We start from the raw sequence: 19,103 nt of genomic DNA on the forward strand, positions 1-19,103 counted from the left end.
TGTAACTTGACCTTCCCTCTTTCCCTCCTGTAGCTTCACCAGCATCATCGGAATTGGAGTGGGGGCCGGCGCGTATGTTCTGGCACGTTACAGCGTGAGTCACTCTAGACAGAGGAGGGGACCCACTTAGCTCTGACTGTGAGAGAAGGGGCATATTAAAAAAAAACTTTGCCATGCCAAATGGATGTAGTAAGATCACCTCATGGGAATAAGGCCTTGGCTTGTAAGAATGGCCAGCCTTTGGGTTCCTACCAGGCCACAGGAATGCAAAACCCTGCCAAAGTGGAAACTAGAGTATCTGTTGAACTGAGATGTGGCTGGAAGCTGGGACTGGCACCAGAGAGTTAGTGTCAGGCTGGATGCAGGGCTGGGTTCAAATCTCAGATGAGCCGTGAACTCACCAGGCAGGCAAGCCCCTGTCTTTCCCCCTCAGATGCATAAGAATGATCATCTTGAGCTATTTTGTAAGGAGAACTGCAATAGCATATATGAAGGTTGTAGGCATTTAGGGAAGACAATATGCAAGAGCTAGTATAGCATAGCGGCTGAGAGACAGAGCTGTGAGTTAGAAAGCCCCCCCAGTTCACCTCTCTCCTCTGCTCCCCAAAATTATTAAAATTAATAGTTAAAAAAAATGGATCAGACCAAAGATCCATCTGGTCCAGCATCCTGTGTCAGCCAATGCCTCTGGAAGCAAGCAGGACCTAAAGGCAGCAGCTGTCTCCCCCACCACCACCAATATACACACAGTAGCTGGTATTCAGAGGTGTACTGCTTTCTCCTTCTAATAGCGCTGTTGTCCACAAGTTGGCCTTTTTAAAGTGGCCTAAGGGGTGTGGGGAGGGCCACCCCAACCTCCTTTAGCAGTAAGAAGAAGAAGAAGAAGATATTGGATTTATATCCCGCCCTCCACTCCGAAGAGTCTCAGAGCGGCTCACAATCTCCTTTACCTTCCTCCCCCACAACAGTCACCCTGTGAGGTGGGTGGGGCTGGAGAGGGCTCTCACAGCAGCTGCCCTTTCAAGGACAACCTCTGCCAGAGCTATGGCTGACCCAAGGCCATGCTAGCAGGTGCAAGTGGAGGAGTGGGGAATCAAACCCGGTTCTCCCAGATAAGAGTCCGCACACTTAACCACTACACCAAACCGGTAAATTTTTCAAGAAAGTTAACTGTGATGTGTGAAGGAATACTTTATTATGTCCCTTTTGAACCTGTTGCCTATTAATGTTTCTGAGCAGCTCCACGTACTAATAGTTTGAGTGTGGGCAGAGTCTGCATATCATTTCTGATTTCATAAACCCTCCTATAGAAATTATTTCTTTAAAAACTTGGAATTTCCAAACCTGTAGTTCTTTGCAGGAAAGATACTTTGGCATCATTCTATTTATGCCCTTCCTGAACATTATGTAGTATCCCCCCCCCCTTTTTTTTGAGACAGGATTATCAGAACTCTACATAATATTCCAAATGCAGTCATTATAGAGTTACATGAAGACATTATGATGCTGACAGTTTTATTTTCAGTCCTTTTATTAATATTCGCCAATGCCGAGTTTACTGTCTCAGAGCTGTTACACAAAGGCCATCTGTTATGGCCCTAACCTCTGGCAAGTCATTCCCTGTTCAGCCCTCCATCCCTCCCTCCTTCCCCCTATCTCTGTTATATAAAATGGACAGGGTTGGGGATTTCATTTTATTTTGTTTGTCCTAGTGAGCATCACTTTGCATTGGTTTTCATTAGGTGGCCTTTTAAAGCCATGCTTTCTCAGCTTGACTCCAGACTAAATTGGCAATTTCTGCCAAATCCCGCTACCCTTCAAAGCATTCCTCAGGGTCCCCTTTACCCAGAGAGCAGCATTTTGTGGAGATCAATGAGCCACAGTGGAAGAGGGGAGGCAAGAAAGTTCTGTTCTGCAAATAGAAAATGTATTCTGCATCAACCCTCCTGCCTCCAATGTGTGAAAATAATATTAGTCTGCCTTAGTGGGGAGTTCTCAGGATTACTGAGATCTAGTCCTACACGTGCACTGAAATGAACTACACCACAACACATGTGGGAGACGATGCTTTTGAATGTTTTCCTCCATTAAAAACATAACAAAACTCCCTAGAAATAGAAAACCAGCAGAACAGAAAAGGGGCTGGGATAATCATTTTTTCTCTCCTTGATGTGCTGGTATTCTCTTTTCTAGATTTTTTAAAAACATTCAAAAGTGTGATGCGATACTTTGCCACCTCATTCTGCTATGTGTATAGATTTGTCTTGAAATGCTGTCCATGAAGTGCTTTGAACAGGCAGAAGAGCTATTTCTGTGCTAAAGGTTATGATTCTCCACAGCTCGCTCATCCTAACACCGTGGAGGGTTTGGTTCTCATCAACATTGACCCAAATGCCAAGGGCTGGATGGACTGGGCAGCTCACAAGGTGAGGAGGAGCAGTGGGGGGGGGAGGTGGGGGGGATCTGTCTGTTACGCTTTTCCTGAAATTGTGACATTGGCTGTGGCTCCCATAAATATATATACAGACATATGCCACTGTAAGATACAGTGCAAAGCAATGTTGAAAGGAGGAGGGGAACTATTGATGTGTTTCCCCTCTGGGGGTGGGAGAAAAAAAGTCTATCTAGTTCAGTCTGTGCTTGGAGGGGGTCATTGAACAGTTCCAAATCAACCCAGCTGTTCCATGCTAATTCATGCCAATATTTGCCAGCATAAACTGACACATTGTTTGTAATTTAAAAATGTATAAATGGCCTCAGCTTTAAAAACACCAGGAGGCACACTTCATTCCCTTCACCTCATCCAAAAGTCTGGTTGGTTAGAATCAGGGCAGGTGGCAACATCTGATAGGGTTAGTTACTGAAAATTGCTCCCCCTCCTGTTTCCCAGGAAGGGAAAAGTGACTTTCTTGAAAGCAATTCCAAGCCCAAAGCTTGTCTAAAAGCAGTACCTGATATATAGAAGACTGTTTACCCCTTCCATCTTAGTAAAGTCTGGGAAGGGCTATATTAATTCAAGGGTACAAGAAAAGACACTCTATTTCTGCTCATCAGCACGCTCTTTGTGATTACTTCACTGTTCTGGGGTCAGGCTACTTAAAAGAACATTGTGGGAGGAATCATGGTGAGCCTATCTATTAGGTTCTGGATAAGGAAATAAAGACCAGAATATCAGGGATCCTTACCTATCTGTTGGGAGACTGAGGGGATTCCTAGTCTTTTCCCTGTGACCACAAGTCTCTGTGAGCCAGCTTTGTGTAGTAACTAAGAGTGTTGGGCTAGGATCTGGGAGACTCAAGTTCAAATCCCCACCTCAACCGTGGGCCAATTCCTGCTTTCTATCAATCTAATGTACCTCATATTGTTGTTATGAGGAGGGGAGAATGAGGTGGCAAGCTCCTTTGAGGAGAAAAGCAAAGCAGCAATATCTGTGTAATAAACATCTTGGAACCAGTGTTAATCTTCCATCTCATTTTGGTTGCTCTTTACAGTTGACTGGCCTCACATCTTCCATCTCAGAGATGATTATGGGACATCTCTTCAGTACTGTAAGTAGAAGTGGGTGACCAGTCTGAATGTGGAGAGGGAAGACAGGGAAAGGGTGGTGCTGCGCTATGTGTGTTAAATAAAATTTTTGTAAAGTAGAGTTACAGAAGCCTGAACTGCCCTAACCAAGCTCATTAGGGCCTGGGATTTAAGTAAGGCTGACCACGGTCAGTACTTGAATGGAAGATCACTGATGAAAACTGGGGTTGCTAAACAGAGGAAGGCAATGACAAACCACCTCTGCTTATCTCTTGCCTTGAACACCGTGTGATTGGGGTCACCTTAAGTCGCTTGTGACCCAATAACACATTCTTCTTCAAAGTACAGTTGAAATGCATCTTTAAATTCAGGACTTTTTTTTGTAGCAGGAACTCCTCTGCATATTTGACCATACACCCCTGATGTAGCCAATCCTCCAAGAGCTTACAGAGCTTTTAGTACGGGGCCTACTGTAAGCTCCAGGAAGACTGGCTACATCAGGGGTGTGTGGCCTAACATGCAAAGGAGTTCCTGCTACAAAAAAAGCCCTGTTTAAATTCATATATTTACTTGGTGGCGGTGTTAGTAATAATAAACTGGGTTAAATCCAGACAGCCTCTTTTGCTAAATCTTGTCCAGTCCCTTCTTTAGTACAGCCACCATGTCTTTCGTTTATACAGGTCCCATGATCTCCCTGCAAAGCTGTTCTGATGGTGATAGGCAGCTCCCTCCTCACTTTCAAACTAGCAGAGAAACTGATTGGTTCTAGCTCACTGTCCCTTATGTACATGTTTGCAGAGGAGGAACCATGCTAGCCAGTTGTAGCAAAAATTAAATTGGAGTCTTGTGATTTATTGAAGAATAAGAATCTTTTTAAGTATCATGGACTTTCAAGATCTGAAGCTCCTTGATGGGCTGTAGTCCATGCAAGATGATGGAGATTTAAAAGTTGCTAGTCTTTAAAGCACTATATGAATCCTTTTTTTAATAAAATGCATCTGAGTAACAAGTAACATAACCAAAAAAGGAGCTGTGTTCAACTTTGTCTAATAGCCTGTACCCCATTTAGTCAATGTATAGATTAACATGTATTTTTATCACTTTGCAGTTTTGTCATCTTTAATTCAGTCTAATGTCGGTGGCAATGTTTGTTTGAATTACTAGACGGGGGAGAAAACAATAAGTGCTTTTATACCTAAAATAATTGGATAGTACTATAAGTTTAGAAGTAGTCCTCTGCCCTGAGGAGTTTACAGTCTGTTTCCAGAGATGCAGCTTTAACTGTAGATGGGAAGGCGAGAGCACTGTGAAAGGATTTGAGTCAATGCTATTATGTGTACTTTGGCTTAATTTCTGAAGGGATGATTAAAACAAGAACAGGTTCAAATTATAATTATCACTGTTGCCTGATGGTTTTTGGTCTGAAAAGCAGGATAAAAATATAAGCCTGTATTTGCACATATGTGCCTGTTTCCGCTTCACAAAAGGGATTGGAAGTTTACTGTATTCTTCTGTGCGTGTTCCACAGAAATGTGGTGGAACTATTCATTTCAGTGGAGATGGAATTTCCAAGCACATTATGCCCACGATGGTTCTATCTCACATCTGAATAAGGTCCAAAATCCACTGCCTAGTGACCACCTCATCTTACCTCATAACAAGGCTACCTGACAAAAAAAAGGCTTCTTATGTCTAATGTTAGGCATTTATTAACTGAATGCAACTGAATGTTCAAAGAGAAAAGGAGGGGGGAAACCCATCATTTGTGTTCTTAGATGCAGAGAAAGCTTTTGATCATGTATCTTGGTTATTTTTAATGAAATTATTGCAAAATAAGAACTGTGGAACAGACTTTTTACACTGGATGCAAAGTATTTACACAAATCAACAAGCTAGAATTTTAATAAATGGCTCTTTAACAGAAAAAATTGAAATAGCAAAAGGAATGCAACACGGCTGTCCAGTATCACCATTATTATTTATTTGGGCAATGGAAATATTGGCTATAAAAATTAGACATCAGGATTTCAGGAATAAAAAAATACAAAGAATATAAAATGAAAAGTTATTCCGATGATGTCGTTATATCAGCAATAAAACCAAATATCTTCCTGAAATATATAGTATAAGAAAATAAATAGTTTTGGAACTTATTCTGGATATAATTTGAACAAAAAGAAAACAAAGATAATGTTTTTAATGGCAATTAAAGCAGAAGAAGAAGAGAATGTGTTGTTACTAAAAAAAAAAAACCCAATAAAATATTTTGGAATCTTTGTAAAAGGACAAAATGATAATCTTTACAGAGATAACTTATCAAAAAGTTTGGATAAACATCAATAAAGACTTACAAAGATGGGGAAAGCTAAAAAAAATCATGGTTGGGAAGAATTTCTGCAATCAAAATGAATATATTACCAAAGTTGACTTCTTTGTTTCAAATGTTACCAATATATATATCTATATAGATATAGATATGGAAATAGTTTTTAAATGGCAGAGAATTTCAAATGGAACAGAAAGAAGGCAAGAATAAGAAAGAGAGAGAGAGGAGACTTAGCTGTATCGAATATCAAACTGTATTGCCAAGCAGCTGCATTAGTCTGGATCTCAAACTGGATTATAAACTCAATGGAATATTAAACTGGAGATAATCATTATTAAAGAAGGAATACATAATTACCTACAGATTATTATATCATCAGATAGTATTAAAGTTGAAAGAACAAATAGCTAAAGAAGGTGGTTGACTAAGAAAACAGTTTTTACACAGTTAATCACTGAAGACTCAAAACACCTATTGGGATAAATATGTAAAATGTTATTGCAACATGACACTGAAATGGACTAAGTAAAAAATTGTATGACAAAACGGATGCATACATATATACATATGAGCCTATAAGAAAATCTCTGGATCAAAGGTTACCGAATGTCAAGTATAAAGGAAGAACTGGTATAAAACGTTCTTTAGATGGCATATCACCCTAAAATATAACAAAAGTAAATAGAGATTATAAAAAGAAGTGCTAGAAATGTCAGAATACAAATGCAACATTTTATCATATGTGATGAACATGCAAGAAATCAAGTCAATATTGGATATACATGAAGAAGTGCAAAAGATATTAAAATTCAAGTTTGCAGGGGATCCATTAAATATGCTATTAAATATTTTACCAAGCAATATTACAAAAATATACAGTGAATTATTCAAGTACATAGCGACAGTGGCAGGAGTAATATTTGCAGCAAATTGGAAGTCAGCAAAGTGTCTTGAAGGAATAAAGGAATAAACTAAATGAATACACAACAATAGCAAAATTAACATTTTTTCATGCATAACAAACCAACTTCAGAATTTTAAGAAAAATTGGAAGTTTTTTAAATTATATAGCTGAAAATCAAGAATAAATTAAATAAAGGAGATAGAAAGATTTAGAAAGTATAAAGTTATTTAAATAGAAGTGAATTATTTAAGTTAATTTAAGTAAGTTCTGTACAAATGTATGATTTTGAATACAGCTGATCGGTTTATGTTAGAGTTGCCAATCCCCAGTTGGGGGCAGGGGATCCCCCAGTTTGGAGGCCCTTCCCCTGTTTCAGGGTAATCAGAAAAGGGAGGGGGGAGGGAAATGTCTGTTGGGCACTCCATTATATCCTATGGAGACCGATTCCCCTAGGGTATAACGGAGAATTGATTTGTGGGTATCTGGGGCTCTGGAAGGGCTGTTTTTTGAGGTAGAGGCACCACATTTTCAGTATAGCATCAGGTGCCTCTCCTCAATACAGCCCCCAAGTTTCAAAAAGATTGGACCAGGGGATCCAATTTTATAGCCCCAAAAGAAGGTGCTCCTATTCTTCATTATTCCAAATGGAAGGAAGGTATTTAAAAGGTGTGCATGGTCCCTTTAAATATGATGGGCAGAACTCTCTTTGGAGTCATGCTTGTCACTCCCTAACCCTAACCCCCAAAGTCTCCTGGATTCATCCCCAAAGTCCCCAGATATTTCTTGAGTCGGACCTGGCAATCCTAGTTTATGTTCAACAATTGTACAAATGTAAATGGAAATTGAAATAAAATATATACAAGATAATGGGGTGTGTGTGAGAAAAGGCTTCTTTTGCATTCCTTGAAGTCCTTTGCTTGAGTGAAGAAATGAGGCACTTGGGGGGGTGGCTGCAGCAGTGCCCAGTCAACTGCCAAGTTTAGCAAGTGAGTCACATACATTTCTCAGCCCTGCCGGTATGAGCAAGCAGGGATGTTCGAGTCATGACTGGAGAACGCTGGGTGAGTGGAGGAAGGAGACCCATCACAGTGTCAGCTTCGCTTATCTCAGTAATCAGCAGCTCGGCTCCAGGACCAGAGTGCTGCCTATTTTGCAAAGCTGAAACAAACAAATGCAGATTACTTTAATCAGCAGCTCGGCTGTGCAGCCAGAGCACTGCCTGTTTTGCAAAGCCGAAACAAATGAATGCAGATTACTTTCTCTAAACAAGAAACAGTTGGATTTGATGTCCAGAGGCACATCTAAAAAAAACCCCAAACAACCCATCCATTTGGATTTCACATTTGAGTTGGTTGGTGTGTTCAGAGTTTTTGCAAAATTTAGATTACAATCGGATTGTTAAATGACTTGGGCGGGGGGTGGGGGGGAACCCACATCTTTTAACCACCAGCTTAATCTGCAAGGTAGAGATCAGCAGACAAGATTTTGCATGGCCGGAAGAGAAGTGTTGGCACCACATGGGTGGTGGTGAAAATTGCTGTCAAGTTGTAGCTATATGATGATCCAGCATGATTTTCAAGGTGATTCAGAGGTGGTTTGCCATTGCCAGCCTCTGAGTAGTGACCAGTGTTCCCTCTAAGCTGAGATAGTGTGAGCTTGCTCACAGATTTTTGGCCTCCAGCTCACAAATTTTTGTCTTAGCTCAGGAAGGATGACCTCAGATCACACTAATTTATGCAGCAGCTCACAACTTTAATGCCAGTAGCTCACAAAGTAGAATTCTTGCTCACAAGACTCTGCAGCTTAGAGGGAACATTGGTAGTGACCCTGGTATTCTTTGGTGGTCTCCCATCTAAATACTAAGCAGTATCAACCCTGCTTAGCTTTTAAAATCTGACCAGATTGGACTAGCCTGGGTCATCCAGGTCAGGGTACGAAGTTGCTCATGAAGTTGGTGTTAAAAGCAAAAAAATAGAGACTGGTTGAAAAGCTGGTGAATATAGAAAGCAAGACTGCAAATAGGTGTGTTGAGTATATGGAAGTCATGCCCACTCTCCTTGCTCCCCCTCCCCCAGGAGGAACTTTCCAAGAACACTGAGATGGTGCAACAGCAGCGGGAAATCCTGAGCCATGCGACCAACCTGCCTAATATTCAGCTCTACTGGAGCAGCTACAACAGGTACAGGGTCAGGGGTTGTGGGAACAAGGAAAGGCCCAGGAGAGTGGCAAACTAGGGTTAGAGTTCGGTGGTGGGAGGGATAAAAAGGGAGAAAATATCAGTTAATAAGATGTCCTTTTCTTTTAATTTACTGCGGCCCAAGCTTCTGCTAAATGAGGCATTTTGGGGTTTCGGGTGAGGGGAGCCGAATTCATCATCCACTCTTGCAAGTAGAGCCCCTGTGTTTTTATTGAGGCTGGATTCACACATTATCAAGTTCATGTGACAGCCACATGGCAGTCATGGGGTTTTGGATCAAGTCCTACCTGAGAACTTAATTCCCAAGCAGTCACAGGCCCCGTGCAGAAAGAGAATGTGTTCCGCAAGGACTTTTCAGCCTTCATCCCAATCTAAATCAGCCACAGGGAGCCACATTTTGGGGACATTTATATGGTGCTGCCTCATTTGGAGTACTGTGTACAGTTCTAGTGACCGTATCTCAGAAAGGACATGAAAGAGCTGCAAAAAGTACAGAGGAGGGCAACAAAGATGATTAGGGGGTTGGAGCAACTCTCCTATGAAGAAAAGCAGAAGACTCTGAGACTTTTCAGTTTAGAAAAGAGATGGCTAAGGGGAGTACATGATAGAAGTTTATAAAACTATGCATGGAGTGGAGAGGGTTGATAAAGAACTTTTTCTCCCTCTCCCAGAATGCTAGAACTTGAGGGCATCCAATGAAGCTGATGGGCAATAGATTCAGGACAGACAAAAGTAAATACTACTTTACACAGAGAGTGATTAAAATGTGGAATTCACTGCCAGAGGATGGAGTGATGGCTACAGGAATAAACAGATTTAGAAGGGGATTAGATAGATTCATGGAGTCTGTGTATCAGTGGCTACTAGCCATGGTAACTTAGGAGAACCTCCATGTGCAGAGGCACTAAACCTCTAAATCCCCGAGCCAGGAGGCAACATCAGAGGAAGGCCTCAGCCCTTTTATTAGCTGTCCAGAGGAACTGGTTGGCCACTGTGTGAGGCAGGATGCTGGACTAGATGGACCACTGGTCTGATCCAGCAGGACTCTTCTTATGTTCTTATATGTGGCTCCCATGGGATATTTGTGCCCATTCTGTAGGGAAGACCCAGACTCAAATTTCTCCCTCTGTGAAGTTTGCTGCATGGCCTGGGACCAGTTTGTCCCTCTCAGCTTAAGCCACTTTATGGGATTGTTGTTGTGAGGATGAAGCAGGAGAACACTGTTGTAAACCACTTTGGATTCCTATTTGGGAGGGAAAAAATGGAGTGTTGTTATAATAATAATGGGAAGGAGAATTCAGGTCCATTCAGATCTACCAAACTTATCCCTGCCATACCCTCTTTTAAGATGCAGATAATACCTTTCAATCTTCATTGTTGGCAACTCGAGAACTAGGGTCATAAGAACATAACATAAGAGAAGCCATGTTGGATCAGGCCAACGGCCCATCCAGTCCAACACTCTGTGTCACACAGTGGCAAAAAAATTTTTTATATATACACACACACACTGTGGCTAATAGCCACTGATGGACCTGTGCTCCATATTTTTATCTAAACCCCTCTTGAAGGTGGCTATACTTGTGGCCGCCACCACCTCCTGTGGCAGTGAATTCCACATGTTAATCACCCTTTGGGTGAAGAAGTACTTCCTTTTATCCGTTTTAACCTGTCTGCTCAGCAATTTCATCGAATGCCCACGAGTTCTTGTATTGTGAGAAAGGGAGAAAAGTACTTCTTTTTCTACTTTCTCCATCCCATGCATTATCTTGCAAACCTCTATCATGTCACCCCGCAGTCGACGTTTCTCCAAGCTAAAGAGTCCCAAGCGTTTTAACCTTTCTTCATAGGGAAAGTGCTTCAGCCCTTTAATCATTCTAGTTGCCCTTTTCTGGACTTTCTCCAATGCTATAATATCCTTTTTGAGGTCATGTAAGAAAGAGTGGGGGAAGTAAGATCCAGCTTTGAGGCTAAGAGAAGGCAGGAGCAGAAGAAAGGAAATAGGAAGGGGATTACTTAAGGATTGTTGATGGTAAGAAAAGTGCTTACTGTTCCCCTCTCCCCCCCCTTACAGCCGCAGAGATCTGAGCTTGGAGCGTGGAGGAGACATCAGTTTCAAGTGAGTCGCTGTCCTGACCACCCTTCCTTCATCCATCCACTCTTAGGCAGGCTTTTGGCCTTTTACTTTTGGGAGGGACGGTGGCTCAGTGGTACAGCATCTGCTTGGTAAGCAGAAGGTCCCAGGTTCAATCCCCGGCATCTCCAACTAAAAAGGGTCAAGGCAAGTAGGCATGAAAAACCTCAGCTTGAGACCCTGGAGAGCCGCTGCCAGTCTGAGTAGACAATACTGACTTTGATGGACCGAGGGTCTGATTCAGTATAAGGCAGCTTCATATGTTCGTATGACAAGGTTCAAGTACCTTTTAACAGTTATGTGAGGTGGAGGCTCAACAGGGACTGTTTCTCCTCTCTCACTGTACTAGGAACACAGTACAAGCAAGAAAAAATATTAGACCAAACACTGTGAAATTGGCTGCTGAAAAATTATGTTTATTAATCCTGCTGTTCTAATAATATTAATTCCTAAATATTATTGAAAACAATTCAATAAAATATTTTGTATACCATCATTAGAGTTTGCAGCACACAATCAATGAAAAGTCTACAATCCTCTGCAATATTCAGATTTGTCTGCATTGTAACTATCAACAGTACTGTTCAACAACTTTAAATCAGTATAAAAGTACATAAACACTCCAAGTGTCTCAAAAACACTTTCACTTCAAGCACTTTGGAACAACTTCTTATGGCAACTGGAAACAATTTCAATCGCTGGAAGTGTCTTGAACACTTTCACTTCAAGCACTTTGAAACAACTTCTAATAATTGGAAACAATTTGACAAGTTCTAGGTCAATAGTCATTCTGTTCAGCAAAATTCTTCATCAGAAGACGTCCATCTTAATCAAAAGACTTATCCTGAAATGTATAATTAGCATTTGGACCTTGCATAAGTTCTTTCAACACCATTCATAAAAATGAAGGAGCCAATCCAATCTTCAATAGAGATATGATATCTTCTGACCGCTACAGTATTGGCAAATCCTCCTTGTTGTTCCAAAGTGCTTGAAGTGAAAGTGTTTTTGAGACACTTCAAGTGTTTATGTACTTCTTTATAGAATTAAAGTTGTTGAACGGTACTGTTGATGGTTACAATGCAGACAAATTTGAATATTGCACAGAATTGTAGATTTTTTCATTGTACACTCTAAACTCTAATGATTGTATATGAAATATTTTATTGGATTGTTAACAATAATAATGTTTAGGAATTAATATCATTAAAACAGCAGAATTAATAGATATAATTTTTCAGAAGCCAGTTTTACAGTATTTGGTCCAATATTTTCCCACTCTCGTTGTCAGCAAAGGGTTCATTGAAGTTCCAAAATGATCAGACTTGTCTTTGTTAAAAACTAAGTTTCATTTATTGATTACAACAATGTTACTCTCTCTACTGGTAGGCATTGAAAGTGATAAGGGATAGCTTGAAACATTGGCATATATGGGTACACATCAAAGGATGGATCTTTAAACCATTTCTCATAATAAAACCACAGTCAGTTCTACAAGTGATACTTTCACACGCCTCGTTATCTCTTCCTGGAGATGGCTGCGCTCTCCCCCCTGGTGATGTCCTTGCTCCGTTTAGGAGGCGCCAGAGAGGCTAGCTTGGCACTCTGCACTTCAAAGGTTTCCCTGGCCTTTGGAGTTCTGGCAACCTCTGTTCCCACCCCTCCTTCCTTTCTTGCAATGCATGGGGTTAGTAAAGCGGGGTTCAATCAGTAATGGGGGTTAGTAAGCATAATCATACAATACAGTTGCTTCAATGAATCACAAGCTGACGTACTGCCCCCCCTAAGCTCTTGCTCGGGGTTTGTCTGGGTGCAGTAGGTAAAATTGCTTAAGAAGTTGTGGTGCTTTTAGGTCTGAGGATTTTACCCACTCATCACAGCTGGGAGGAAAATAGCTCCAGTGGACTAGATAGTATAGAGTCCCCTTTTTCAGCTTAGGATTGAGGATCTCCTTTACCTCGTGGTGTTTCTGACCCTTCACCAGAATAGGTTCCGGCTCGGGGCTCCGAGGATGCCACTTCGACCCACCCGGATCGCGACGGATAAGACTGCAATGGAAAACAGGGTGTATTTTACTAAACAGTTTGGGCAGCTCCAGTTCTACAGTCACTTTGTTGATTACTCTTTTTATTTTGAATGGCCCCAGGTATCGATAGGCTAGCTTTCGTGACGTCTGGGGCAGGGGAAGATTTTTGGTGGATAGGAATACTGTCTCCCCCTCTTTGAATTCCCACTCAGCACAATGTTTTTTGTCGAATTGGGCTTTGTAATCCTTCCTCCAGGTTTTCTTGGATAACTTTCCAGGATTTTTCCAGTTTCTCCCACCATTGCTGGCAGTCTGTCGAGCGGGAGCCATTCCCCCCTCCGGGGAGGGATGGGAACAGCTTCCCTTCGTAGCCATGTACTGCCTGGAAGGGAGACATTTTGGTGGAGCAGTGGAGACTGTTGTTGTAACAGTACTCGGCAAAGGGGAGGAGCTTCACCCAGTTGGACTGCTGGAAATTCACGTAGCATCGTAGGTATTGTTCCAGCAGTCTGTTCACCCGCTCGCTTTGACCGTCCGTCTGCGGGTGATAGGCGGAGCTCAACCCCTGCTCCATCCCGGTTAGTTTACAAAACTCCCGCCAGAAGTTGGCAACGAACTGCAGCCCGCGGTCGCTAATTATCTTGTCGGGGAATGAGTGGACCCGGACCACGTGCAGGAAAAACAAATAGGCTAGTTCTTTTGCCGTGGGGAGTTTTCAGCAGGGGATGAAGTGGGCTTGTTTAGAAAAGGTGTCTACTACCACCAGTATGACTGTTCGCCCCCTGGAAGGCGGCAACTCCACTATAAAGTCCATTGAGACAACCGACCAGGGCCGCTCTGCGGTGGGGAGGGGTTGTAAGAATCCTGGCACCTTCCCCCTCCTCCGCTTGGCCATAATGCAAGTAGGGCACGTCTGCACGTACTCAGAAATGACTTTTTTCATTTGTGGCCACCAGAATTGTCGATGGACCAGGTGGAGGGTTTTCACGTACCCAAAGTGCCCCGCCAGCTTGTTGGTGTGGCAGTGTTGCAGTACCTCTACCCTAAGGGATTTGGGGATGTACAGTTTCCCTTCGTGATACCAGAACCGCCCTTCTCCCTTTTTTACTCCTTCGGGCCGTTCGTTTCCTTCCGCCTCCACATCTGTTATTAGCTTGTTCCCCCCCCCCCCCCCGGGACTGTCTTTTTGGGTGGCCGTTTTTGACGGAGTCTGCCCCGGCCACTGCTTCTGGGGGAATTCGGGAGTCTATGACCTCCTTCCGCTCACTCTCGTGTTGCGGTAGTCTGGAGAGTGCATCAGCTAAAAAGTTTTTGGAGCCTGGGATGTGGCGGAGGGTGAAGTCGAATTCGGCGAAGAATCCCGCCTACCGGATTTGTTTCCCGGTTAGCTTGCGGCACACCGTAAGTGCCTCTAAATTTTTATGGTCGGTCCAAATTTCGAACGGGACCCGGGTTCCCTCCAGCCATGACCTCCAGGTTTTTAAAGCGAAAGTCACTGCATAGGCTTCCTTGTCCCACACCGACCAGTTCCTCTGCTCATTTGAAAACTTTCGAGAAATGTAGGCACAAGGTCTGAGTTGCCCCTTTTTGTCTTTCTGCATTAATATTGCCCCTACAGCCGTGTCAGAGGCGTCGCACTGGACCACGAAGGGTTTGAGTTCGTTGGGGTGCACTAGGACCAGTTCGCTTGTGAATAGGCGTTTTAGGGTGTCAAATGCCTCCTGACACGGCTTAGTTCAATTTAGTTTGGCCCCGGGTTTTTTCGCGTCTGGCCCCTTCGCTTTTGTCTGAAGGAGGTCTGTCACGGGGAGGGCCACCTTGGCGAACCCCTGTATGAACGACCTATAGAAATTTGCGAACCCGAGAAAAGATTGTAGCTGTCTACGTGTCCTTGGGGGTTCCCAGTCTAGCACTGCCTGGATTTTGGCGGGGTCCATGGCCAGTCCCTTGCCCGACACCCAGAACCCCAGATAATCCAGTTCTTCCTTGTAGAACTCGCATTTAGATAGTTTGGCATACAGTTTATTCTCGTACAAGGTTGTCAGGACCTCTCCACGAGTTTTACATGCGAGGGGAGGTCCTTTGAATAAATAATGATGTCATCCAGGTACATCACCACCCCTCTGTACAGGTACTTTCTCAATACATCATTGATGAAGTTCATAAATACTCTCGGGGCCCCTTGCAAGCCGAAAGGCATCACTAGGTATTCAAACTGTCCCATCGGCATTTTGAACGCCATTTTCCACTCCTCCCCCTCCTTTATTCTAACCCGGAAGTAACCGTCGCGCAGGTCAAGTTTGGTGAAGATCGACCCCTCCGAGACGGCGCTTAATAAGTCTTTGATTAGGGGGATGGGGTAGGCATTCGACATGGAAATCCCGTTTATCCCGCGAAAATCAGTACAAAGTCTCAGGCTCCCGTCCTCCTTCTTTCGGAAGAGGACCGGGGCGGCGTGTGGGGCCGTGGCCGGGCAGATGAAGCCCCGGCATAAATTCTTGTCTAGGAACTTCCGCAGTTCCGCCTTTTCTGCCCACCCCATCGAGTAGAGTTTTGCCTTGGGCAGTGACTGGCCGGGGATGAGTTCTATGGCGCAGTCAGTGTTTCGATGAGGCAGTAGCTCATCTGCCTCAGTTTCACTGAATGCTCCCTTCAGGTCCCGGTACTCCCGGGGGATAGTCTTAATCTCCTCTATAGTCACACACAATTTCTCATTTTGGGGTGGTGGCCGGGGCCCCCATAGTTCTCGCCAAAGGTGGGAGGTGCACCGTCTATCGAGAAAGTCAATGGTGTGCTCTCCCCATTGTATGTCCGGTTAGTGGCAGGCCAGCCATCTCACCCCCAGTACGATGTCGAACGAGCAGGACGGGACGACCACAAACACTTCTAAGTCCCAGTGGTCTTCTACACCCATGGGGACCTCCTGTGTCTGCTCTACACATGGCTCCCCCTTCATCCGAGTCCCGTCCATCTGCTCGAACTCTAGCGGCCTGGGTAGTAGTTCTTTGGCGAGTTCGAGCATCTCTACTAGTCTAGGGGTTATTATCTCTCTCGTGCACCCCGAGTCTATAAGGGCTCTGGCGTGCACGAAGCGCTTTAGTCTCACGTTTAGCAAAGTCAATGGAACAAACATCAATTCCCCCGATATCCTCACTCGTAGTGGTGCCGCCTTCTCCTTCTTCACGACCTGCTGCTGGGCACCCTCTAGTGCAGGTCGGTCTCGTTTCCCGCCGGCTCGGGTTCCCACGTGTCTTCCCCCGACTCTTCAAGCATTATAGAATCTTCGTCAAGCACCATCAACAGGGCGGTGCTGCTCCGGCCCGACTCCTTCGGCTTGGCCGGTTTCTTGGCTGTTGCTGGTGGCCTCTTCGGGATGGGGGTGGTGGCCCAGGTTCTCTCCAGGCAGTTCATGGCGAGGTGATTCGGGTCCCCGCACTGGTAGCACCGGCAGGGGGAAAGGGTTTCGTGGCCCCCCCCCCACGGCTTTTCTCCCCTCGGTCTTCGGGGCGGCCTGGGGGTTCGTGGCCCGTCTTCCCCTGGTGCTGCTGGCGCTGAAGTGCTACTGCCTTCATGTTGGTCTCAACTTCCCCCGCCAGTTGGATCCACCCAACCAGTGTCTCAGGTCTTGCTTGCCCCAAGGCCCGATCCAACAGCCCGGCGTTCAGGCCTCTTCGGTACGCCATGATTTTCATGGCCTCGCTTCAACCTCGCACCTTCCGGCAGTGGGTCCGGAATTCCAGCGTGTATTCCCGGATTGACTTGCTCCCCTGCCAGAGATCTTGCAGGGCGGACTCTGCTCGCGTCTCTTGTAGCGGGTCCTCGAACTGGGACAGCAGGGCTTCCAGGAACCCCGCTACGGTGGCGACTTCGGGGCCTCGGGTTTCGTACAGACTCACGTACTACTCCTGAGCCTCCCCCATCATCTTCGACCCCAGGTAAGCCACCCGGCTGTGCTCGTCGAGAAAGGAGTTCTCCCAGTAGTGCATGTAGCTGTTAGCTTGTATGATGAAATATTCCACCTTGCTTGGGCTCCCATCGAGGGTGACGTCGAGCTTGCGTGTCTTCACTCGGGGCCCCGGGGCGGCCGGTGCTGCCCCTGTCTGTCATGACAGAGAGAGCCACCTTGTAGATATCTGTTACAGGCACAGGAGCTCTGCCAGACCCATTGTGTCCTGCTTGACCTTTCAATGGGACATTGTAGGCTATACCCCATCACTTGCTTTCATCCAGATAAGATGCTGAAAGAGCAGGAAAAGAACTGAGCTTTTATCATGTCTTTCCAAAAGGAGATGATTTAATCCATATGAAGCGTTGAATGGGCATCAGTGACTAGGTGGGGAAGAAAGAAAAGGATGTTATAGTTATTTTTCACTTTCTGACAGTTCTTGCCACCTTGATTTAAAGAAATCAGCAAATGGTGCCAATGCCTGTGCATTACCACTGTTAAACACACAAGAGTATTGAGTAGTTGGAAAGCTGGCACTTTTATATGTCAGTGTTTGGCATTTGCATTGACAGAATTATATAAGTAAATCAGAGGAAAGAACCAGGAAGAAGGGTTTTTTAAAAAAAATGCATCATCATTTCTGCTTTTTTAGCTCCTCATTCTAATTAATCCTATTCTAGATTAATTAGCTGCAAAGCTGCTCCATTTTTCAAAAATTTTATCCCAAGGCTTCTTTTTGTGATTAATTCAAAATAAGAGGTGCAACCTTGTGAACAGCCCCAGAGGTAGTCAGATGTCATTCTGCCAACTCAGAAAGAGACTAAATATAGAGTTTAGATTACCTCTGAGTTTCAGCAGTCTTCCATTGCTGTTTCTTTTTTGACTTGTCGCTACTCAGTGCCATGCCAGCAGCATGGGGCTGGGCATCCTGAGACAATTGCCTGGGCCCCAGCACCACACAAAGGTTCATTACCAAGCCCTGATTCTTCCACCTCTTCTCTGCCTTTCGCTGCCCCTGCCTACATATCTGATTTCTTTTCAGTATGAGCATCCACAGGGGTGGAATCCTAGCAGGAGTTCCTTTGCATATTATGCCACACCCTCTGATCTAGCCAATCCTCCAAGAGCTTACAAAAAAGAGCTACATCGGGGGTGTGGCATAATATGCAAAGGAGCTCCTGCTAGAATTCCACCTCCGAGCGTCCATACAAAGGTGAGGAGGAGGTACTGCCACCTCCTGTGCAGGGGGGTAGAGGGTAGTGCAGGGAGGGAAAGAAAGCCCAGGGCCTGCCCTACCACTAGGCAAACTAGGCAATTGCCTAGGGTGCTGGCCTTCTGGGGGCACCAAATTGGGTGCAACCCATATGACTCAGTGATGTTATCAGTGTGGGGGGGGGCAGAATTTAGCCTTGCCTAGGGTGCCAGACAGTCTAGGGCTGGCCCAGGGAAAGCCCGCTGGGAGGTGACTTGCCCAGAGTCCTTGAAAACCTGCAGCCAGCCCGGTCTGTTTATATAATTGGTTGCTCTTTGCTGCCCTTCATGAGTTTCTGTCCAATATATACTTTTCTCTTCTGGGAACCATGAGCTATACTTTGGTCCAATAATTTTCAGGGTTTTTTTTTTTTTAAGCCCTGCATTTTTACACCTCCTTTTATGCATATGCTCCTGATGATTTTGCTGGTGTGTGAAGGCAAATAGGCAGAGGGAGTGCTGCTTCTCTCAGTAGCTTTTGGACAGAGGTCCTTCTGTCGACTTAAGTTGAGCCAGGGACAGTGCTAACCAAAAAATGTCCCCCCCCATGTAGTCTGTGGGATGGGGGGTGATTGTGGCCTTTCTTCAAGGATTTCCCCAGTGTCTCTTACCCCTGCTCCATTGATGAGAAGAAATTAGTGGGTAAGAAGTGACTGATCCAGACCATGTTGCTAGGGTTGCCAACAGGCCTGGAGAAGAATGTTCTGTTCCTTTCATTCAGGCTTAATAGGATGTTGTTTGCCAGATGATGTTATTGACCTCCATACCATGACAAGCTTCAATTGCCCATTTTC

The 19,103-nt window shown here is 44.5% G+C and overlaps 1 protein-coding gene across 6 annotated transcripts in view; it reads left to right on the forward strand.

Moving 5' to 3' along the window:
* NDRG2 (NDRG family member 2) overlaps positions 1 to 19,103 on the forward strand; it is a 307,888-nt gene that overhangs the window by 279,375 nt on the left and 9,410 nt on the right. For all 6 annotated transcript variants that reach the window (XM_060256427.1, XM_060256424.1, XM_060256422.1 and 3 more), the window contains 5 exons: positions 34 to 94; positions 2,340 to 2,426; positions 3,492 to 3,548; positions 8,831 to 8,934; positions 11,027 to 11,071. In XM_060256427.1, the coding sequence (XP_060112410.1) occupies positions 34 to 94; positions 2,340 to 2,426; positions 3,492 to 3,548; positions 8,831 to 8,934; positions 11,027 to 11,071 (354 nt within the window). The remainder of the gene's footprint in view (positions 1 to 33; positions 95 to 2,339; positions 2,427 to 3,491; positions 3,549 to 8,830; positions 8,935 to 11,026; positions 11,072 to 19,103) is intronic.

This window comes from Heteronotia binoei, chromosome 15, assembly GCF_032191835.1.
Source record: "Heteronotia binoei isolate CCM8104 ecotype False Entrance Well chromosome 15, APGP_CSIRO_Hbin_v1, whole genome shotgun sequence".
Lineage (NCBI taxonomy): Eukaryota > Metazoa > Chordata > Lepidosauria > Squamata > Gekkonidae > Heteronotia > Heteronotia binoei.